Source organism: Ascidiella aspersa, chromosome 4, assembly GCF_963924565.1.
Source record: "Ascidiella aspersa chromosome 4, kaAscAspe10.2, whole genome shotgun sequence".
In the NCBI taxonomy this organism is placed as follows: domain Eukaryota; kingdom Metazoa; phylum Chordata; class Ascidiacea; order Phlebobranchia; family Ascidiidae; genus Ascidiella; species Ascidiella aspersa.
Window position 1 is genome coordinate 7,217,429 of NC_139450.1, and position 18,509 is coordinate 7,235,937.

Here is an 18,509-nt window from a genome sequence, read left to right on the forward strand (position 1 = left end):
TTTTCCTAATTCTGTAAACTGTCGACCAGACGGTAATTAATACCGAACGAATTACTTGTTAAACTTATACAATCCTTGTTTAGGTTTTAGTTACCTCATATCATAATGAGCTTCACCAAACTATAATCGTGTATTGTAAACTGTAATATACAGTAAGAAGTTAGAGCAATCGGTAAAGACATCAACTGCTTTACATTTTAAATATTACATTTGCATGAAGGTAAATGCGAAATTGCAAATGGTAACTCGATTCTCGCTTCAAATCGATAGAGTTGGATTATATACCTATAATGCATATGCCACATATATGCATTGTTGATTAAATATCTTAACTGCGCTACAGGGAAATCGTGAGGTGGGTCACTCTGGAAGTTTGTCTGACAGGCGGAACAATAACTTCCCATAATAGTGTATTCGGCGAATGATTCACAGTTTCAGGCATAACCGCATTTTCTTACAGACGAGTTCAACAGAGGCTAAGAAACGAATTTGACGTCACACAGATTTTTCTATTAATTGTTTGTTCGCTGTACAATGCCACAATTGAAAAAAATGATAAAGTAGGCCTCCGGCTGTAATATATTTTCAGGCAGCGGTGATTTTTACATGCAGTATAAAAATAGTGCGTGCATCGATAAAATTCGGTTTTGCTGGGAGGGTTCTGCGAAAATATGAATCATCTGTTTTGCATTATTCATGGATTTGTTTTAATCCATGAAGTTCACACACACACACACACACATACACACACACACGCATACACACACACACACACACACACGCATAATTTAGGCTGATATTTAAGGCTATGGACCATTTTTTACTAACCCAAATGTATTACCGTATAGAATATTATTTCAGCAACGCATGCTTTATTTGGGAAGTTTTAAGTATGTTTTATTTTAGTTGATAAAGAGCGCTCGTTATTGTTCTTTAAAGTACATGTCTATTGAAGTTAATATCCGTCCAAATCAGATCAAATGCTAAACCAGAATATTTACCCAGATCAAATGTAATGATATAGAAATTATTTCAGCAATACATGCTTGATATGAGACGTTTCACATTTGTTCTATTTCAGTTGATGGAGAGAGGTCGTTATTGTTCTATAGAAGATATTTTAAAGTTAAAATCCGCAAAAAAACTGTTGTTTATTTCTATCAGTTGTTGGCTACCATTGTCAATGTAAGTAAGCCTTGTAAGGCAATTATTACAACATCAAAATGTTTATATGATAAGGTAAAAATATCTCATACGTTTTCAAGAATAGATACAGGCATTATTTTTAATGTAACATTCAGATAGCGGTAAAAGGCTTTGAATTTCTAAATACACGTTTTTATCACGCCAGGAAAATATTTTTTTTGTCCAATAAACACCATATTTAGCAACTTAACGTTTCAACTCTTTTAATTTTAACTAATGAAAGCCAAACAGTCACCAAACATTTTTCTTTGTTGGACTTTTAAAAGGTTGTTCACATAATTACCAATTACAACTTATTGTTGAATTAATTTCTTTAACAATGGAATAAGGTGAACATACAGCCTGAGACGACACACCGAATATGTTCCTAATATACGTTTTTTTTAAATCAGTTCATTTTAATATAGCAATATCTTTTTAGTATAAAACCAAACTAGAAAAAAAATCGATTTTGCAACTAAACTGGGTCCATGGGGACATAGACTGTTAACAAGACAGGCGTTTAAACTTTTTTTAGACCCATTAAGTTGGCAGAATATTTTACATGCCTGGCAAGGTTGGCAAAAAAAAATGGCGGAACAGTTGAAACATTTAAATAAACTGGTTATGCACGTGGATATGTGGTTTTAGACTACCAAAATAAGCGCTACACACCTACATTTCGAAAATAGAACTAAATATTTTCCAAAGTTTTTTTCCAAAGTGTTTTCTGTTATCCGGAAACCTAGATTAGGCTAATTTTTGGGTTGCACAGAAAGGCAAATCAAAATGACCGATTAGATTTAGGAGTCGAACGCGTTTGATTTTTATTTACTTGAAACGACAGACTTTCAGTGAATCACTTACAGTGTCCTGAACGGGATAGAAACGCTAATCGCTGTTACCGAGCCAAGCAGTACAGGCCGCGGTTGAATTTCGTCAGCTGGGATGTTGAATCATCAAAGCTACAGCACCCGTCAAAAGCCAAGGCACTTCATTTCGCTTTCGGGCCACTAAGGAGAAAAGATCAACTGGCTATACGAAGGCCGATTGAACGGGCTGTTTTGTGTACGTTACGCCATATCTGCTGGCCGATACAGGAACTGCCATAGACAAGGGCACAAAATGGTGGCGCACACTGGCACTGGATAGGTTTGCTGGCAACCAAACGTCGCCTCAATACAGTTGTAGTTTAAACCTGTTGTTTGTGGTTATTTCAATGTGAAAGCACAATTCTTGGTCCTTCGCTGTGTCAGTTTTAAGGAAAACCAGCAAAACTGCATCGTCCTAAACCTGGTCTAACGACTTGTCAAGCTTGTTACATAACCAAAACTGTATCTGATAAATATTCAACAGTGCCACTTGTTTTCAGTTTTTGAATAACAACAATACGGCTATTAACCGAAACATATAAATATTCGTGATCACTAAAGTAAAAAGTCGTATACAACACATTGCCTTCTGTCAGCCTAACGACATTCTTTTGTGCGTTCCTATAGGTATTAAAAGTAATAGCCGGGCAATTTTCCTTCACCGGACGACATCCAATCCCAAAACAACACAACACTCGCGCAACCGAAACAAACAACCAGGCACAACGAACTGAGCTACACCTAGGCATTCTGAGCATGGGCGGAACACATTTTCGCGCCCACGTGTTCTCCAGCGCGGCCATAACTCGTCCGCAATAACCTGCCTCTGACAATAGTAAACAAAACCATCTTCTGCTGCGTGTTGTTGGGTTCATTCCGGCTAAACTGCTTCCCAGGAGTTTATTCCTTTCAGTTAAGTTGCTACCAGTGCTCCTCGATCGGAGCGAATTTGCCCGCGCGGCCGCTTGTTAGTTTAGGTGACGCAAAACATCAGAATGTCCTGTCGGTCGATTTGTCGGGCAGGAGCCGATGAAATCATCAAAAATCGGGCGGCGGGCGACTGGCGGTGATGGCCTCTCTTAGAGACGTACTCATTTGGCCTATGGGACAGGCCGGTTTAAAAGCCTCTTTAAAAGCGGCCGGAACCACATTTTCAGCTCAACTTTACTAAATTGTGGCACTTCTCAGACCCGCTTCGTGCGTATAGATTGAGATCCAAAAGCAGCTAGCGCCGGTAGCACGATACCTGGAGCAAAATGGCGTTGGATGGGGCGAGACTAGAATGGTGCCGGCCAATTGAACTGGCCGCGTTTACTCTCGTGACCCACGCGTGGAGTATAGTATGCCGCAAAACACCCTGCTTTACGAACTTGGCCTATGTTTTGTCGAAACGACGAAGCACGTGCGCTCGTCGCCCGCTGTATGGCAAATTAATCAATAACAAGTTTCGGCGAAGTTTATCGCGTGCGGTCGATTGACTTTGATTTCGTGCGAAAATGTATCGATTCGTAGGCGATAAGGCTAAAATGCGTCCTTTTCTCCCGCGTTTTTTTGATGTTGCGGATTTACCAAGCGCCTAGATTACTCACCCTATAATCTCACCAAAATCAAATCGACCAAGGTGGTCATCCGAGCTGTAAAGTTCAACGCGAAAACGTCCAGTCTATTCTCAACGATAAGCATGGGCAAACGCCAAACGTTCAAGGGGCAACAACTGTTTAGCCGAACCGAGTTTGAAACTCGTCCTTTTGGCGGGATTTCTTCGAGGGCTGGCCTGCGTGAAGTGGGCCACAATCGGAGGGGGAGGGAACGCCACGCTTTCCCGCTCTTTTCACCGCCTGCCGCGAGCCGGGGCGAGCTATCGGGGGAAAAAAGCTTAGACGGCGGAGCCCGGGCGATGATTCAGAGCACGGAAACCGTCTTGAAAAAAGGCGTCCCTCAAACGACGATCTCGCGCGTGCGTTCGCCTTTTCGGCAAAACAACAAGGCGCTGGGCGGTTGTAAAACTCTTTCGGGCCGCGCGCCCATATTCGCGGAACCGGGGAACCGGTTCGTATTTTCGACTGTATATTTGGCGGGTTTTGAGAAAGAAACCGTGGCGTTTCGACGCATTTTGAACCGCTGGAAGGCGAAAGCGCGCTAGCCTCAGGCGGTTGCTGGCTCATTTTGGTGCGAAATAAACAACGCGCAAAGTCATTTGCGGTGTTGATTACGTTGCGATATATTATTCCAGTGTTGACTTGAGTTTTCCAAATACGTGATTTGACTTTAATCTGTTGACCAAAATGATGTTGATTCGAGCCTTTTGGATAAAAGTTTGACTTGAGCATTTTATGAAATAACTTGGTTAAAATAAAATATTGCTCAATAAGATTGTTATAGATCTCAATTTTTGCAAGTGAAACAATTTTATTGTAGGCTAATTCAGACTTTTTTGGTATTGAGTTATTCCTTACAATCGGACGAGTTTACTCATTTTGCTAGTTTAACGTTTTTTTTTATGCCACTTAAAGTTGATTTGCTATTATAATCACTTGACTGGGACATGCCTTTGGGTGTTTTTTGAAATGTCATGACTGAAACCTGTTGACAATAGTCGTCTACAATATGAATACCAAAAAAGAAGACGTGGCCGTTTTATCGAACGTTTTCATGTATTCGCAAAGACGAAACAAACTTGAGATTCTCTCTGGATTGGCCGACGTCGACCAGCTTCAAATTTAAATTAAAAGCAGAAATTGCGATCGACCTCATCAACAACAACACAATAACTTTTCTAGTTATATAATAAAAGAAGCATCTTCGCATTAGATTAAAATTTTAACAATTTCCATAAAACAACGCGGTACGTTTATCGCGTAGCCATTGCTTATTGGCGAGAGCAAAGAAAACAGCTGTTAAAGCAAAAAACCAACCGAATTTGACCCAAGGTCATAAAAAATTGCCCACCATGATTTCTCGTCGGACTTGTTTTTGTGCTCGCGCGCTCGCTTACTCCGGAAACCTGGACTTTGCTTTCTCTCGGACAGCTTTACTGTTTTGCCTAAAACGGGCGTTCAATTTTTTAGTTTTGGAAATAACAGATTACAGAGTGAATCATTGACGTCGAAAAAATCGAAAAACTTTGCTCTCATATTATCTCTCTTTCGATCTCTGCGCATTTTCGCTCTAGCAAGTGAAGCTCTCAGAGTGTCGATCATACAAGACCGTGATGCGACCAGCAAGGCAGAGACAGAGCTGACGTAGTTATAGACAGAGGACGCTGGCGTCGCACCAGCGCCAGTGGGGATTTCCAACTGGAATTGTTGACCTAAATACCTTTCCAGTTGCCGCACGCCTATGGACGAACTAAGCAACAGCAGCCGTGGAAATCCAAGCCCCCGAATTCAATTATTTTCACCATTTTGGGCCAAGGCCTGCTCGCGGTTCGCACATAAAGTTGATGCCCTTTTTAACGATCGGTTTCACTAAAGGTTTAATCAGGTGGTTTAGCGTTAAAACTTGAGTTTCGGTAAAAGGCTGGGCAGCATTACCACACAAACGCACCTTAGTAAGAAAACGCTTCTCGAATCTAAAAAGGCTGGGATGTTTATCGGTTTCCGAATGATCGTAAACGTATTGTCGTTAAATTGAATACGAGGTACAAGGCCTGCGAAAAGAATCGCACCTCGGTTTGCTACACAATTTTTGATGTGTTTCGATTGGTTTTAAGAAAATGCATAAGAATGGGTTTAATGTTTTTAGGCAGTTTCTTCTTAATGTTAACGGGTGTCATGTAGGCATTTATTCTGTGAAAAGATTTCTATTTACACTGTTAACTCAACCATACGTAGTTACCCACTCCTACGCCGAAAACCGTGCGATTGACCTATCCCAGCAGGTTACTGACACCATCAGTCCTTTTAAGAATAGATTCTACATGTCTTAACGGTCGAAAAACTGTGGTTTGTCTGTTGAATACTCGCCCAAAAGAAGTATTTTTCACGTGCTCTTTGTCTGGTCGTGGGCAATTGTACAGACAGTATGACCTTTTCCGCCCTCTAGCGTTTTATTTAAATCGGATAAATGTTTCCATGCCATGAGAAGACTTATCTAGCACTTTTTTTTGTTACAGTTTAAACAAAGAAATGGTAGCCTATCTAAACAATCTATGTTACGCAAAGTTTGGTATTTTTTTAATATTATTATATTTATTGTTCAAGTGAAGACGCAAAGAACATAGTTTTAGAAAATGTGAGGCAGCCAGAACCAAAGTTAATTAGCTTAGTAACTTAATAACATAGGCTCACCAATCAAATAAACAGTAAAAAAAATAAAAACACATAACATTTGGAATTCTATGTAGGTCTTTCACTACCGTACCAAGAGTTGCAAACGTAGAGCTCCTCTAATTTCCTAAACTTTTTTCAAGTTGATTTACCTATGTGGCAGCAGTCATGTCATTTTGGCTACGTTGTATAAAAGTAAATCGAAACGTAACAAGAGAAATTCTATGTTACCTTTGTGTGTGTAAAAAAATTCACGGAATTCCAAGCCTATACAAAACTTTCTCGGTAATTCAATAATCTAAAAGGTATTCTTTATGTAAGTTGGTAATACTCAATCCAAAGATTAAAACTTCTCGAGATTTTTAGTTAAACATCTTGCTGTATACGGTTGATTGGACGCAATTTTGCAACATTTCTGAAAAGGCGGGAATTGCCAAAGCTTTGATTTGAACTCTTTCTCATTCCTACTAGAAAAATATTGTAGCAATACGAGATAAATTATTATCATTTATCCGTGTCTGCACAATATTTAAATAATTTATTTTTATTTTATAGGCTTATTATGAAGTGATTTAGAAAATATTTTAATCAATTTAATAAAAAATTTGGTTAAAATTAATTTTATGTCTATTACTATCTAAATATTCAAATATAACTTTGTCAATCTGTTTTCGCAGTGGTCCGGATTTACAAGTTTACTACCTACATATTTAAGTGCTGCAAAAATCGTAAACAAGTCGGTGCAGGTTTTTCTGAAGCAGAAAAGTTTTTACTTCCAAGTAAACAACTTTGGTATGTTTGTCTAAGCTGGTTGTATCAACATGGAAACCGAAGAAAACAAAAATGACGAACAACGTGAAGTAGAAGAAAATGTGGAAGAAGAAGAACAACCGAAAGAAGACGGTACAATCATGAGTCCTAAATATACCTATTTTAGTGTTTGTTATTTTTTGCTTATAAAACAATTGCAAAAACTATTAAATAAAAAAATGGAGATCAACAAAAATAAAAGGCGCTGGTCTATAATTCTGCCACAAAGTTTAAACAATTATTAAACCAAGCACAATTATTAGGTTAAGTGTCAGTTAGTGTTTGGGTAAGGGTGGGTCAAGGATTATTATTTATTAATATTGCTTAACCTACCCAACGCTATCCCGCACCATAACTCAAATATTATGCTAGCCCAGGCGCTGGTCTAAAATCCTACCACTATTTTTACAGCAGCAAAACAAGTTGTCAATATTGAAAATTCAAGGAAGAAATAAATATTGAAGATTAGCGCTAGTCTAAAATTCTACCACATTTTCGACGGGTGATTTATATTGTTATCATTATTCGGGTGAAGGTTAAGAGTTTGGGTGGTTCAAGTATTGCTATTATTATGTTTATTTTATTGTATTTATTTTTTCCTTTCAATTTCATTTTTGACTACTCGTTTCGTTACTGTAAAAACAAACGTCGTGGGATTCTAGACCAGTGCCAAAACTTCAGTTTAAGTGGCCAATGCTACAGCATACTAAAAATAAATTAATTTTGAAACCTAAGACCTATTATTTTGTATACATTTTCTACATTGTTTACCAAAAACTTATATTACTCTTGCTTCATACGAATTATCTATCAATTTGTTGTATAAATTATGTTTGCAAACAATGTTTTTTAATTTAAAAATTAAAAACATAATTTTTTTGAAGATGATATTTACCCGGACAACAAAGTACTTTTAATTGATGTATATTGTATAATCACTAAATTGAGAAAGGAAAAAAAGGGAAAAGTAGTTAACAGCAATAGACAATTCTGTTTACCCAGCTTTAAAGTAATTAAAATAGATTAAGGAATAAATCATGAAAATTGCAAAACTTAGTAACTTACAACAAATATTGTCCATACATTTATGAACATCAGCTTTTCTTTTTAGTTTAATTTACATTGACTTCAAATGTAATGTGCGTAAGCAAGATCAATTTAATAATAATTTGTTGACTTGCCTTTTCTAAGAAAATACTTTTTAGGTTGACGTTTAATTTTTTATTCTGGCGTTCCACCTTAGTTCCACCTTAGCCTTAAAAATCACATGTTACGTTAGACATTCTTTAAGTGTTTACCAAAAAGTTTCATAAATTCATCAAAAACTTTGTAGTTAAAAAGTAATTTTTTGCAATACTTATGTAAAGCAAGAATTTCTGTGTGATACAACTAACCAGAACCTTAAAAAAGTATTTTTTTATATGTTTTTTGTCTTTAAAACAATTTGTGTTCAACATAATGTACGAAAACAAATCCTGTCTTGGTTGAGTAAAAAATTACAAGACCCTTAGGCAATTCAAGTAGTTATGTTGCATTCTAAAAAAGCAACCTATACAAAATTTACCATTCTAATAGACAAAATTTAGCTTTATATGAATAGTTTGATGTTATTACTTTTTTTTATGTTTTAAAAATGAGATTTTTTTATTTTTTTCCAAAAGGATGAATGGTGATTTTTGTAGCTCATACAAAAATAATATTTTGGATTTCTACAAACACAGCTTTACTTCAATATTTTTGCTTTAAATGTATTTCAGAAAACAACGATGACCTTGAGTTGCCAGAAGGAATTGTTGTGCCCCCACCCCCAAGTGTTTTCGGGGTCGGAGGCCCTGGCGACCCCCGGCTTATTATCACCCACATTGTCAACGAAAACTTTAAATCTTATGCTGGAAGACAAGTTCTCGGACCATTTCACAAGGTACAACTTTTGGAACATAATGGGGGCATAATATATAATTCAAACATTCGTGCTGCAACAATAATGAACTAATGTATGAAGTTTGGCCTGGCAAATTACATCCAAACTTTTCCTTATCATCTGTGGTGTGAGAACATAACTATATGATGGTGTAACTCTGTTTGTACAAACTATTTGATATCAATAAAAAACACCTGATAAAAGTTAATAATTAGCTTGCTGCAGCTGTACAGCTGCCAATGTGACATATTTTATGGTAATACTGGAACAGTAAGGTCTTAGTTAATTTTAACTATTTAAACCACAGCATTTTTTTATTTTTAAAGTTTAGAATAATAAAACTATTTTTTTGAGATTCAGATGCCCAAGAGTAATTACTAGTGTATAATTTATATAGATATTTATCTGTGTTTAGTTTAGCAATTAAAAGCTTAACTGCAGTAATTTTATCAACAGTAATTTTAAAAAAGAATATGCTTTATGCAAGTTATTTCACTTTATTCATGCTCTGAAAAATTTCAAATATATAGATTGGAGTTGTTAATGAATAAGTATAAAATCAATTTTGTCAGTTAATGTTGGTTAAAAAGGTACAACCGAAGTATTTAAATAAAATGTTGACAAAAAAAACATCCAGTTTAAAAACTTATTACTATTTCTATTTATATATACATATTTCTATTTATATAAACATAAAATGGAATAATAAACTGGTGTAATTCGGTAGATTTTTATCAAAGGATGTGTCCAGTGGGATTTCCTCCTTTAACAAAAAGGTGATTTTTTGCAGAGTTTCACTGGAATAGTTGGACCCAATGGAAGTGGAAAATCGAACGTGATTGACTCAATGCTGTTCGTGTTCGGCTACAGAGCGAACAAGATCCGCTCCAAGAAACTGTCGGTGCTCATTCACAACAGCGAGAACCATAAAAACTGCACCTCTTGCACTGTTGAAGTACACTTTGAAAAAATTGTTGACCTGGTAGGTGGCATACCTTTCTTTCAGCCATTCCACATTGTAACTTTCAGTTTTTGTAAATTGTTGATGGAGTTGGTGTTAATTTGTTCTGGCAAAATGAGCAATATCTCAAAAAACAAAAAATAATAAAAGTTACCAGTGTTTCAGCCAACCTAGAAATTATCTGAAATAGATTTTGTGATTCTGAATAAACTGTTGTTTGAGTAGTACCAGAAAAACGAATCTGGTGAATCTTGTAGTATTATACATTTTTTTAGTATAGCTGTGTTTGTTTGACATATGTTATTCCTTTCTCAATGCCGTATAGTTTTAGCCCAACTTTGGCATAACCTGAAAAGAGTGTTGCCATTTGTTGCAGTGGCTAACAAAGTTTGTTTAACTTGCGAAACTCAGCCCGTCTGTTTTGCGCTTTCAGGCAGATCAGCTCAGCCAATTCATTAAATTGTTAATTGTCATTTATATCATAGGCGCCGAACGTGAGTGTGCGGGGCGCTTGAAGACGCCCTGGCTATCCACAACGTTATCAATAAATTGGCAAAATAATTTCTGTAGCACAGTCTTAGTTAACAAACAGTAATATTTTCCTGAAACCATGTACAGGCACGATATCATAGATTCCCCAAACTATGTTTTTTATGTTTGATTTTTTCAAATTATTGTTACGTTTTGCACATTTCAATGAAAACTTTTTTAGCTTAAAGATGCGAAAATAAAGTTTTAAAAGGCGAAATGGTTGACTCAGTAATAACAGGCAACTGATATCTAAGAGCTCACATTTTTTATCTAATTAATAAAAAATTTTGTAGAAAAAAACGCCCTGTAATTTTAAAAGTTCGTTGCCGATAATTAATATTGTGTATTACGAGATATATACATGGTTCAAAAGGCCAGTCACTTTTCAATCCTTTTTGATAAGTGGAGTAAACCGTTTAAATGTTTTTCAACGTTCATTGCACTTCTAACGTTCTTTTGTTTCGGCCAGTCCGCTTGAAAGCTAACGCATGAAAAACGACAACAATTCTTCCTCTCTGAAAACCATTAGCCGCCCGTGTTTGCGTCGAGTTTAAAAGGCCAGCTTTCGGATGCCGATCTGAAGGCAAAGTATCCAAAATAAAGCAGCCAAAAGGCTAGCTCCAGCGCCTAGCCCAACGCGGTTTAGCGGCTGCGGCGTTGGTACGGGCTACGGTCCCTCTGAATCGGCCGAGTTAGCCCGGGTCCAGACAAGACCCGAATCTGTTAAAAGGCCGCTGTTTGTTTTTGCTTCGAAAATCGCCGGGACGCCCGTGCGCGCCGGCGCGGAACGGCGTGGATTGCGCCGCCCACGAAACTCTTATGAATGGCATCTGTAATAATGTCGTTTTACTCGACTCTCTGCAAAAAACCGCTTTTTTCCCTTCCCGACCGTTTCGCCGTAACGACGCGTATTTGGAAAGTGGCCGTGTTGCGAGTGCGGTCGTCGGAAGGGACGCTAGACTGCCGGACGGATGTTTATGTTTGGTCGTCTATTGTTGTTTCTCTGTATGGAATACGCTTTTCCACTGTTATTGCTTTAACGGCCCGATGTTTTAACTAGAGTATGGCTTAAAGTACGTGATCTATCGGCGCCAGCGTACGGGAAAAGCATTGTTTTTAGCCTTGCGCGTTTCAGTTTACCAAGCAGGCAGGTACAGCTTGTATTTGAAAAGTACAGTTAGGCTTACGAACGTTGCCATATTGAGAAATAAATTTTATTTTAATATTAAGATTGGAATATTATTTGTCTTGTGGTTTCGCATTGCAACAGCTGACAAATTTGTAGGATACCGAGGAATGTCTCTCAGTCTCGATAATATAAGTTTTACTTAGTTTTCGTACCCAATTGATTGATGATCCTAGCCGACTTGTAGACTTTAAAAGTAATTAATAGGCTGACATGGAATCGAAAAATGTGTGACTTTTGTATTGCAACAACTCTCGTTTTATTCCGGGTATTTTGTGTTAAAGGTTTCTATTTAAATCGACAGGCTGCTTAGGAACACAAAAAATGCCTTCTATTTTGCTGCCGCGATCAGCCCGTTTGCTACTGCAATAAACAACCGGAAAAGGCACTTATTCTCAGCCAAAAGTTAGTATTTGCTTGACCAATATATACACAACGAAATTAAGTATTAACAATCTGTGTTTTTATAAGCTGAAGTTTATGTTACCTGACTCTTCCCTATGTAGTATTTATTGCGCAACCTTTAATTAAATCCACCTACAGCAATCCTTGCTGTATTGTTTGATACGGAAGCGAAACTTTTGTGTTTTTGTCTCTCTTGTTTCCCCCTTTATATTCGTCGTGTCATTGAGAGGTCGGTCGCGCTCGACTTTGCCGCTCGTCCGTGACCTTTCACCGGCCCGACATACGTCGCAATGCCTCGGACGCGCGCGTCTGTGGGGGTGAGGGGAGGGGGCAAACGCGCGTGGGGGCAACGGGAACGCATGTAGAACGCGGCGCCGCGTGACTGGGGCATTCTCGCGCATATTTCCGCTCGCCATGTTGCTATTTTGTTACGGAATTTCGATTGGCTTTTGTGGTGCTCTGGATTCGGTGTCTATTCGCGCCCAAGAAACATATGCCAGAGCAATGCTGCTGTGTTGAGGTGTTGGGTTGGGGACAGCTCCGGGAGAGAGCGAGCCGGGCCTTGTGTTCGCCCTGCTCAGGTTCCAACATGTACTGTTTGACGAGAAGCCTTATTATTGTATGAGTGGCGTCGTGTCAGCGGGCGTGCCCGGACACCCAATGACGCCGCGTTTGCGTTCTCTCTCTTTCGCCCGCTTGCGCGGTTTTGCCCGCTGAATGTCCGACCTAACGCCGGTCCCGGGGCCCCGCTTCATTGTCGAGAAGCTCCCTTCTTCTGCTCCCAAGCTATTGCAATAATATCGAATGCTTTCGGAAAGCGCGCGGCGTTTGTGTCGCGAAGCCAAACAATTACAATCGAATTCACAATGACACGGGGAAGGTTAAACTCCGTCTCTTTCCTCTCGCGACGAGGCACCGAAAAATGCCGAGGGCGTCTTCGCGGTCAGTCGAGATCTAGTCCGCTTTGGGGTCGGCGGCTTTGCCACAGCAGGTCCCTGCTTGCGAAACGTAGCGACTGCTTTCTCATAAGGTACGGTTTGTGTGTTCATTTGTCGCTGTTGACATAAGCTAGCTTGAGGGTCTGCCTAGAACTACACTGGGTTTTTTCGACAATGCGGTCGAATATTAATGGCCGATCTTACGGTTTTGTCGTTTGCCGTTACAAATAGATACAGCTGCGCATACGGCCCATCCAACAGTAGTGGGTTGGACAACTTTTGAACAACTCGATATTTTATTTAAAGTGCAGCAGTGTTTTACGAACGTTTTCTGTACCAAACGGCTAGGTACTTAATACATCTGTCTATGTTAGAATTGCTACGTTTTGCCAGCCTACTTTAGTTTTACCGTATCTTGATATTAGTTATGAGTTTATCGGTGAGATAGTTGCGCCCATTTTATAAATGTAATTAGGACAAGTCATTTATTGACTATTTCCTCGTTTGTTTGCCCACCCTGCGTTCTCTCTTTAATGACAGCTGTTAAGTTGTTGGTATTTTAACCAGCTCGCAACGGCTTATTTTAGCGGGTTAAACGGCGGACTCTCGATACTGTCGTTTGCTATTTATTGTTAGTCGAAAAACGCAAAAATGTAAGTTATTTGCTCTTCGCTTGGTGCTTTCAATTAACCTACGGTTAAACATATCGATTGGTATCGATTTTCGTCGGCAATATGACCAGGTGAACTTACAAGAACACGATAGAAATATCCAGGCGTAATGGTTTGCTCTTGCTCAAATGACTTATTAACTGGAATGCTTGTTTTCACTGCATTTTAAAAAAGGTCACGTCCTTGTAGATTTGAAAACAACTTTTAAACCGGCCGAAAAGAAAGATAAACTAGCGAAATATATGCACAGCTTAAATAGCAAAAAGTTTTTTGCTTTTAATAGGATGGTTCGGTTTTAACTAAATAACGACGTCATTTACCGTGACCTTTAAGCAGCGAAAGAAAGTATAAGCAGTAAAAGTGCTTTGCTTGAGCGAAAGTCAACGTTTGTTTAACTGGCTTTATTATACCGTTTAATCTTCTCGCGTGTCAATAGGTTTGAGATACGTTAGCAGTTAAACACAAAAATTAAAAATACATGAAATGCAAATGGCGCGTACCAGATTGGCTGTGTTGGCCCAAGTCGTTCAAAAGCACTTTACGAGGGTTTCCGAACAGTTTTTTTCAATATAAACGCTATAGTTTTAAATTAAAGTGTGGCTGTAAGGTCCGATTTGCTTGCTAAAATTTCACCCACATGAAACGCGTTTGTGATTTACTGGCGTTTCGCACCTGTCGTACTGGCGTAGTTTTTTTTACAACATCAAACGACCGCCAGTAAATTCGCGTCCCAACGTGATCCGGGTACATATGGGCCTCTGCCGGCTACGCGTCCAATTGTTTGCCTTCGTTTTTAAGCAAACATTGCGGAACAATACGGACAGGTTGGAAACAGGCACGGTGGCGGTTTGCGCAGGCCAAGACGACCCCAGTTCTATTTAGGTTCCGCTTTTTATAGATTTTAAAAACCCAATTTTCGGAACTTGGAATCCCTGGCTTGAATGCGAAATTAATTTCTTCAATATGCACCTTAAACAAAACGCTTTTAGTTGAGACTAAAACTGGTCCATGTTCTTTGTTTTAAGTTCTGTACTTGGTCCGTGGTTGTCTGTAAAGGCAATAACTTTTGTCATATGCAATATAAAGTTTTTGTGGGCTCAGGGTCTATAAGCATTGCGTAAGATAAAGTTCTAAAAATCTAAAAAAAAAATAAAGTTTGTAGCCGAAGTTGTTATTCCTAAAAGTAAATAGTAAGCTTTCTTCAGCATCTATTTTAAAGTATAAAGTCGACATGCTTTTGTTTAAGCTGCAACAACTTCACTCACGTGTCAGGTGTTTTCTTTTCGATTTTAAATTACTCCACCCCCTGTAAATATAGTCAAGGTAAAAACGTTGGGTCTCCCGACACAAAGCAAACACGCAGCCCGCGAAACCTACCCCTTCTGTCTCAGGGGATTTCCTTACTTCCTTTATCAATCTGCCTCGGTTTAGGAGAAACGTCAGCGACTTGACCCGATCCCTGTTGCTTTCCTTTCAAAATCGTCGGGCGAAAAGTTTAGTCGAAACGGCTTTTTGTTCTCAATACACCGCAACTCGATTAAGGTTGTTAAATTTCCCGTGAAAAACGTAGTTACCGGTTGAAAAGTCCCCTGTTAACACATCACGCAATTCGGCTGCAAAAATGTTCGGTGAACGAGTAGCTTGTTTAAAACTGGAAAATAGGCGCAATGCGTAAATCTGACCCTACCGGGAATTTCAATTTCGCCAGGGGCCAATAATAGAGTGAAGGACAGGCGAAAGTAGTTTTTGTAAAGGGGAGATGTTGTTTGATTTCTGAAATTTGAGGAAAATTATTTTGATACATGACTTTATAAGCAAGGCTTATCATCCATCAATCGTTTGCTTAAAGAAAAAGATTTTATTCTCAATTTCTTGAATTTGACGCACGTGATTCATAGACAATTCTTATAATCCACTTAGGCCCTAATAATTCTGCCATAGGTCACCTGCCTTATAAAACCACCTAAAATTAGATTTTTCATGTGGTAGGACAATGGCGGCTACTGCACGGTGCCCAACAGCAGCTTCCACGTCTCGCGACGCGCGACACGCGACAACTCGTCGCAGTACTTCATCAACGGCAAGAAGAATCAGTTCCGCGACGTGGCGCGTCTCCTCCAGGAAAGCGGAATCGACCTCAACCACAACCGCTTCCTCATCTTACAGGTAGTTATGACGTCACCAACAAAACGCGCGGCCTTCGTTTACCCCTTGGTACGTTTTCGCCGGGTTCTAGGGAAAATTAGACGCGTCATTTAACCGTCATTTTAAGATGTGTAATGCTTAGATTTGGATAAACGAAGTAGGAATTCTGTGAAATGATCACCAACACGATACCAGGCGGAAAAACATCATATGTTTTAGAATTTACTTGTATTATCAGACAGTTTTACAAAGTGTTATATCCAGATGAGAGGAGTACTTGCGCAGGCCCCTACAAACCCTGTTATGGGTCGCGAAACGAAGGGGCCGTTAGAAGGGTTATACCAATTTAATACAAGAGTTACAGCTATGTAGGTTATAATTCGAGATATCAAAGTGAAACCTAAAGGGTTAAACGATTTGAAAATGACTGTAAACGTCAAATACATAAAGTAAATCAACATCATCTTAAAAAAGACTTTTCGATACGCACTTGTGTCGTCATCAGTCATTACCTGACTTTTTAAGATGATGTCGATTGACTCGACATATTTGGTTGTGACATTCGTTTTCAGCTACGTTACAGATTGCTGGTACCAAATTAAAAAGTTTTAATTTTATGAAAATGAGTCGGAGTTTAAAAGTTTGGTAAGCTTTCCTTTTTGCGTATCTGGCAAAGTTTCGGGCGGCGACATAGCAGCACACAAAACTATCATGTGCCGACGCGAATGGTGGTTTGGTGTGCTGGTTGTTTGCCTTCGCGAACCCTCGACGTCCAACAGTTGCGCCAGGACACTCGCTTTTGCCAGTTTTGGAGAAATGCCACCAGCCCTCGCTTGGCAGTTAGGGCAATTTATGACCGTATTTAATGGCGACTTCTTTGAAACCGCCCAATGGAGTTTCGTTGGGTTTGATTTGAAAAATTGGGGAACCGAAATCTAACCACAGCCCGTACGCGTGTTTTTTCAAACTTCAACAGGACTTTTGTATTGTGTTTAGTAAGGTAAAATAATGGTAACTCCCCCATTTGTTTTTGCCTTATATTGTATTGCAAAACCCTATATTTGCTGTAATATTTAACAATAAAGTGTGGTTTCAGTTCATAGTAGGGCCAGGGAAATTTCGAGTCTCACTTCCGCAATTTTTTTTTTTGGATAGCTTTATTTAACCTAAACGTGTGCACGAAAGAGTGCCGATAAAATAAAGCATGATGAAGCCGAAAGTTAACTATAGGAAGACCAGAATATTTATTACAGGAGGTCCACAGGTGAGCTAATTTTCAACACAAATGATTCACATTAGCAGGAAGCTGATCGTTCTAAGGATAACCAACCACCAAAAACAAATTCGTTTGCATGCGCATTTGTTGGAAGCAGTAGATTCGTTAATCTAAAAATCTTATGCAATGCATTTTATCCCAGCGCCATGTATGCCATACATATCCGCTGTAGAACTAGCAGCAAAGACAGTATTGGAGAAAGGACGGCGTCCGGTCCGGTACTTCTCTTGCTGCTACATTTACGTGGAGCCTTTGCTACGCGTCATGGCGCTAACGCATCCCGGAAAACATGCATTTCTGAAAAAAAGAATTCTGTTTTAGACTAACTGAGAATTTATTTAGCTTTCAGTAGCATTTTTTTTATTTCAGTCCAGTTTGTTTGCGCTCAGAAGAAGGCGCGCGATTTAATTCGAGTTCTGTTTGATTAAAATAGATTTCTTTGCGTTAATATTTTTCGTCGATTTTACTTGAAAAGTTACCCGCACTTTTCGCATATAACGATATTGATATATGAATGGAGATCTTCCAATAGGTTATCTTTGGGTGGTTTGACTTTGCCACTGCCACTGGTCAATTCGGCGCGAACATGTAAATTGCGAAATTTCTCGAACCTCAAACGGTTGTGTCTTGTCATTGAAAAACACCCGTTCGCCGCCTAATTACCGGAACAATAAGCCTGTGAAGTCGTGTATAACACGCACCGCGGGGTCACGAGGGGTCAGCGCTTTGCGGGAGCACGTAACCCTTGACCCCGTGACACGAGACACCCGACGAGTTTCGTATTTCGTCCGATTCGTCTTTTGAACGACCTTGGTTAGCGCGCGGTATGTCGTTTCATCTTGCCTTCTATATTTGTTTATGTTGGGTAAAGGACGAACACTGAACAGTCAGGCGGGTCGCGGATGACACGAAGGTAATTTGTGAATAAAGGTTCGAGGTTTCTTTTTTTACTTTCTCCCCAACGCCAGGCTAGGGCAATTAGTTTTGAGAGGGGGTCGCATGAGGATAGGAAAATACACAAGTGTGTACAACTGCGATCTGGCCTTTTAAAAGTCGTACATGACCAACGATAACGGCACACGTATCGTCAGTACGCCGGGAGTCTTTAGCGGGGCTAACCGAATTCAGTTTATTAAAACGATATTGTGACTTCCGGTCATACCGTGACCTTCGCTCTACCAACTGAGCTATACGCCGGATCAGATGGAAGCACGTCGATAAACAACCGTAGCACCAATGTAATTTATTTAATAACAGCACATATACGTGGTTCCCAAGCGTTTAAATCACAATACTAACAAGTGCGAGAAAACACGCCACAAATTGGGAACAACTGATGT

At 39.2% G+C, this 18,509-nt stretch overlaps 1 protein-coding gene across 2 annotated transcripts in view; it reads left to right on the top strand.

Moving 5' to 3' along the window:
• Positions 1-7,073: 7,073 nt before the first annotated feature.
• Positions 7,074-18,509, top strand: part of LOC146146923 (structural maintenance of chromosomes protein 4-like) — a 29,141-nt gene continuing 17,705 nt past the window's right edge. Inside the window, exons 1-4 of one of the 2 annotated variants that reach the window (XM_083388499.1) lie at positions 7,074-7,228; positions 8,893-9,056; positions 9,847-10,038; positions 15,738-15,914. In XM_083388499.1, coding sequence (XP_083244625.1) covers positions 7,147-7,228; positions 8,893-9,056; positions 9,847-10,038; positions 15,738-15,914 — 615 coding nt within the window. In that variant the 5' untranslated portion in view covers positions 7,074-7,146. Of the gene's footprint in view, positions 7,229-8,892; positions 9,057-9,846; positions 10,039-13,110; positions 13,170-15,737; positions 15,915-18,509 lie in introns of those variants that run through there. The other variant, XM_083388500.1, reaches the window with a different exon arrangement.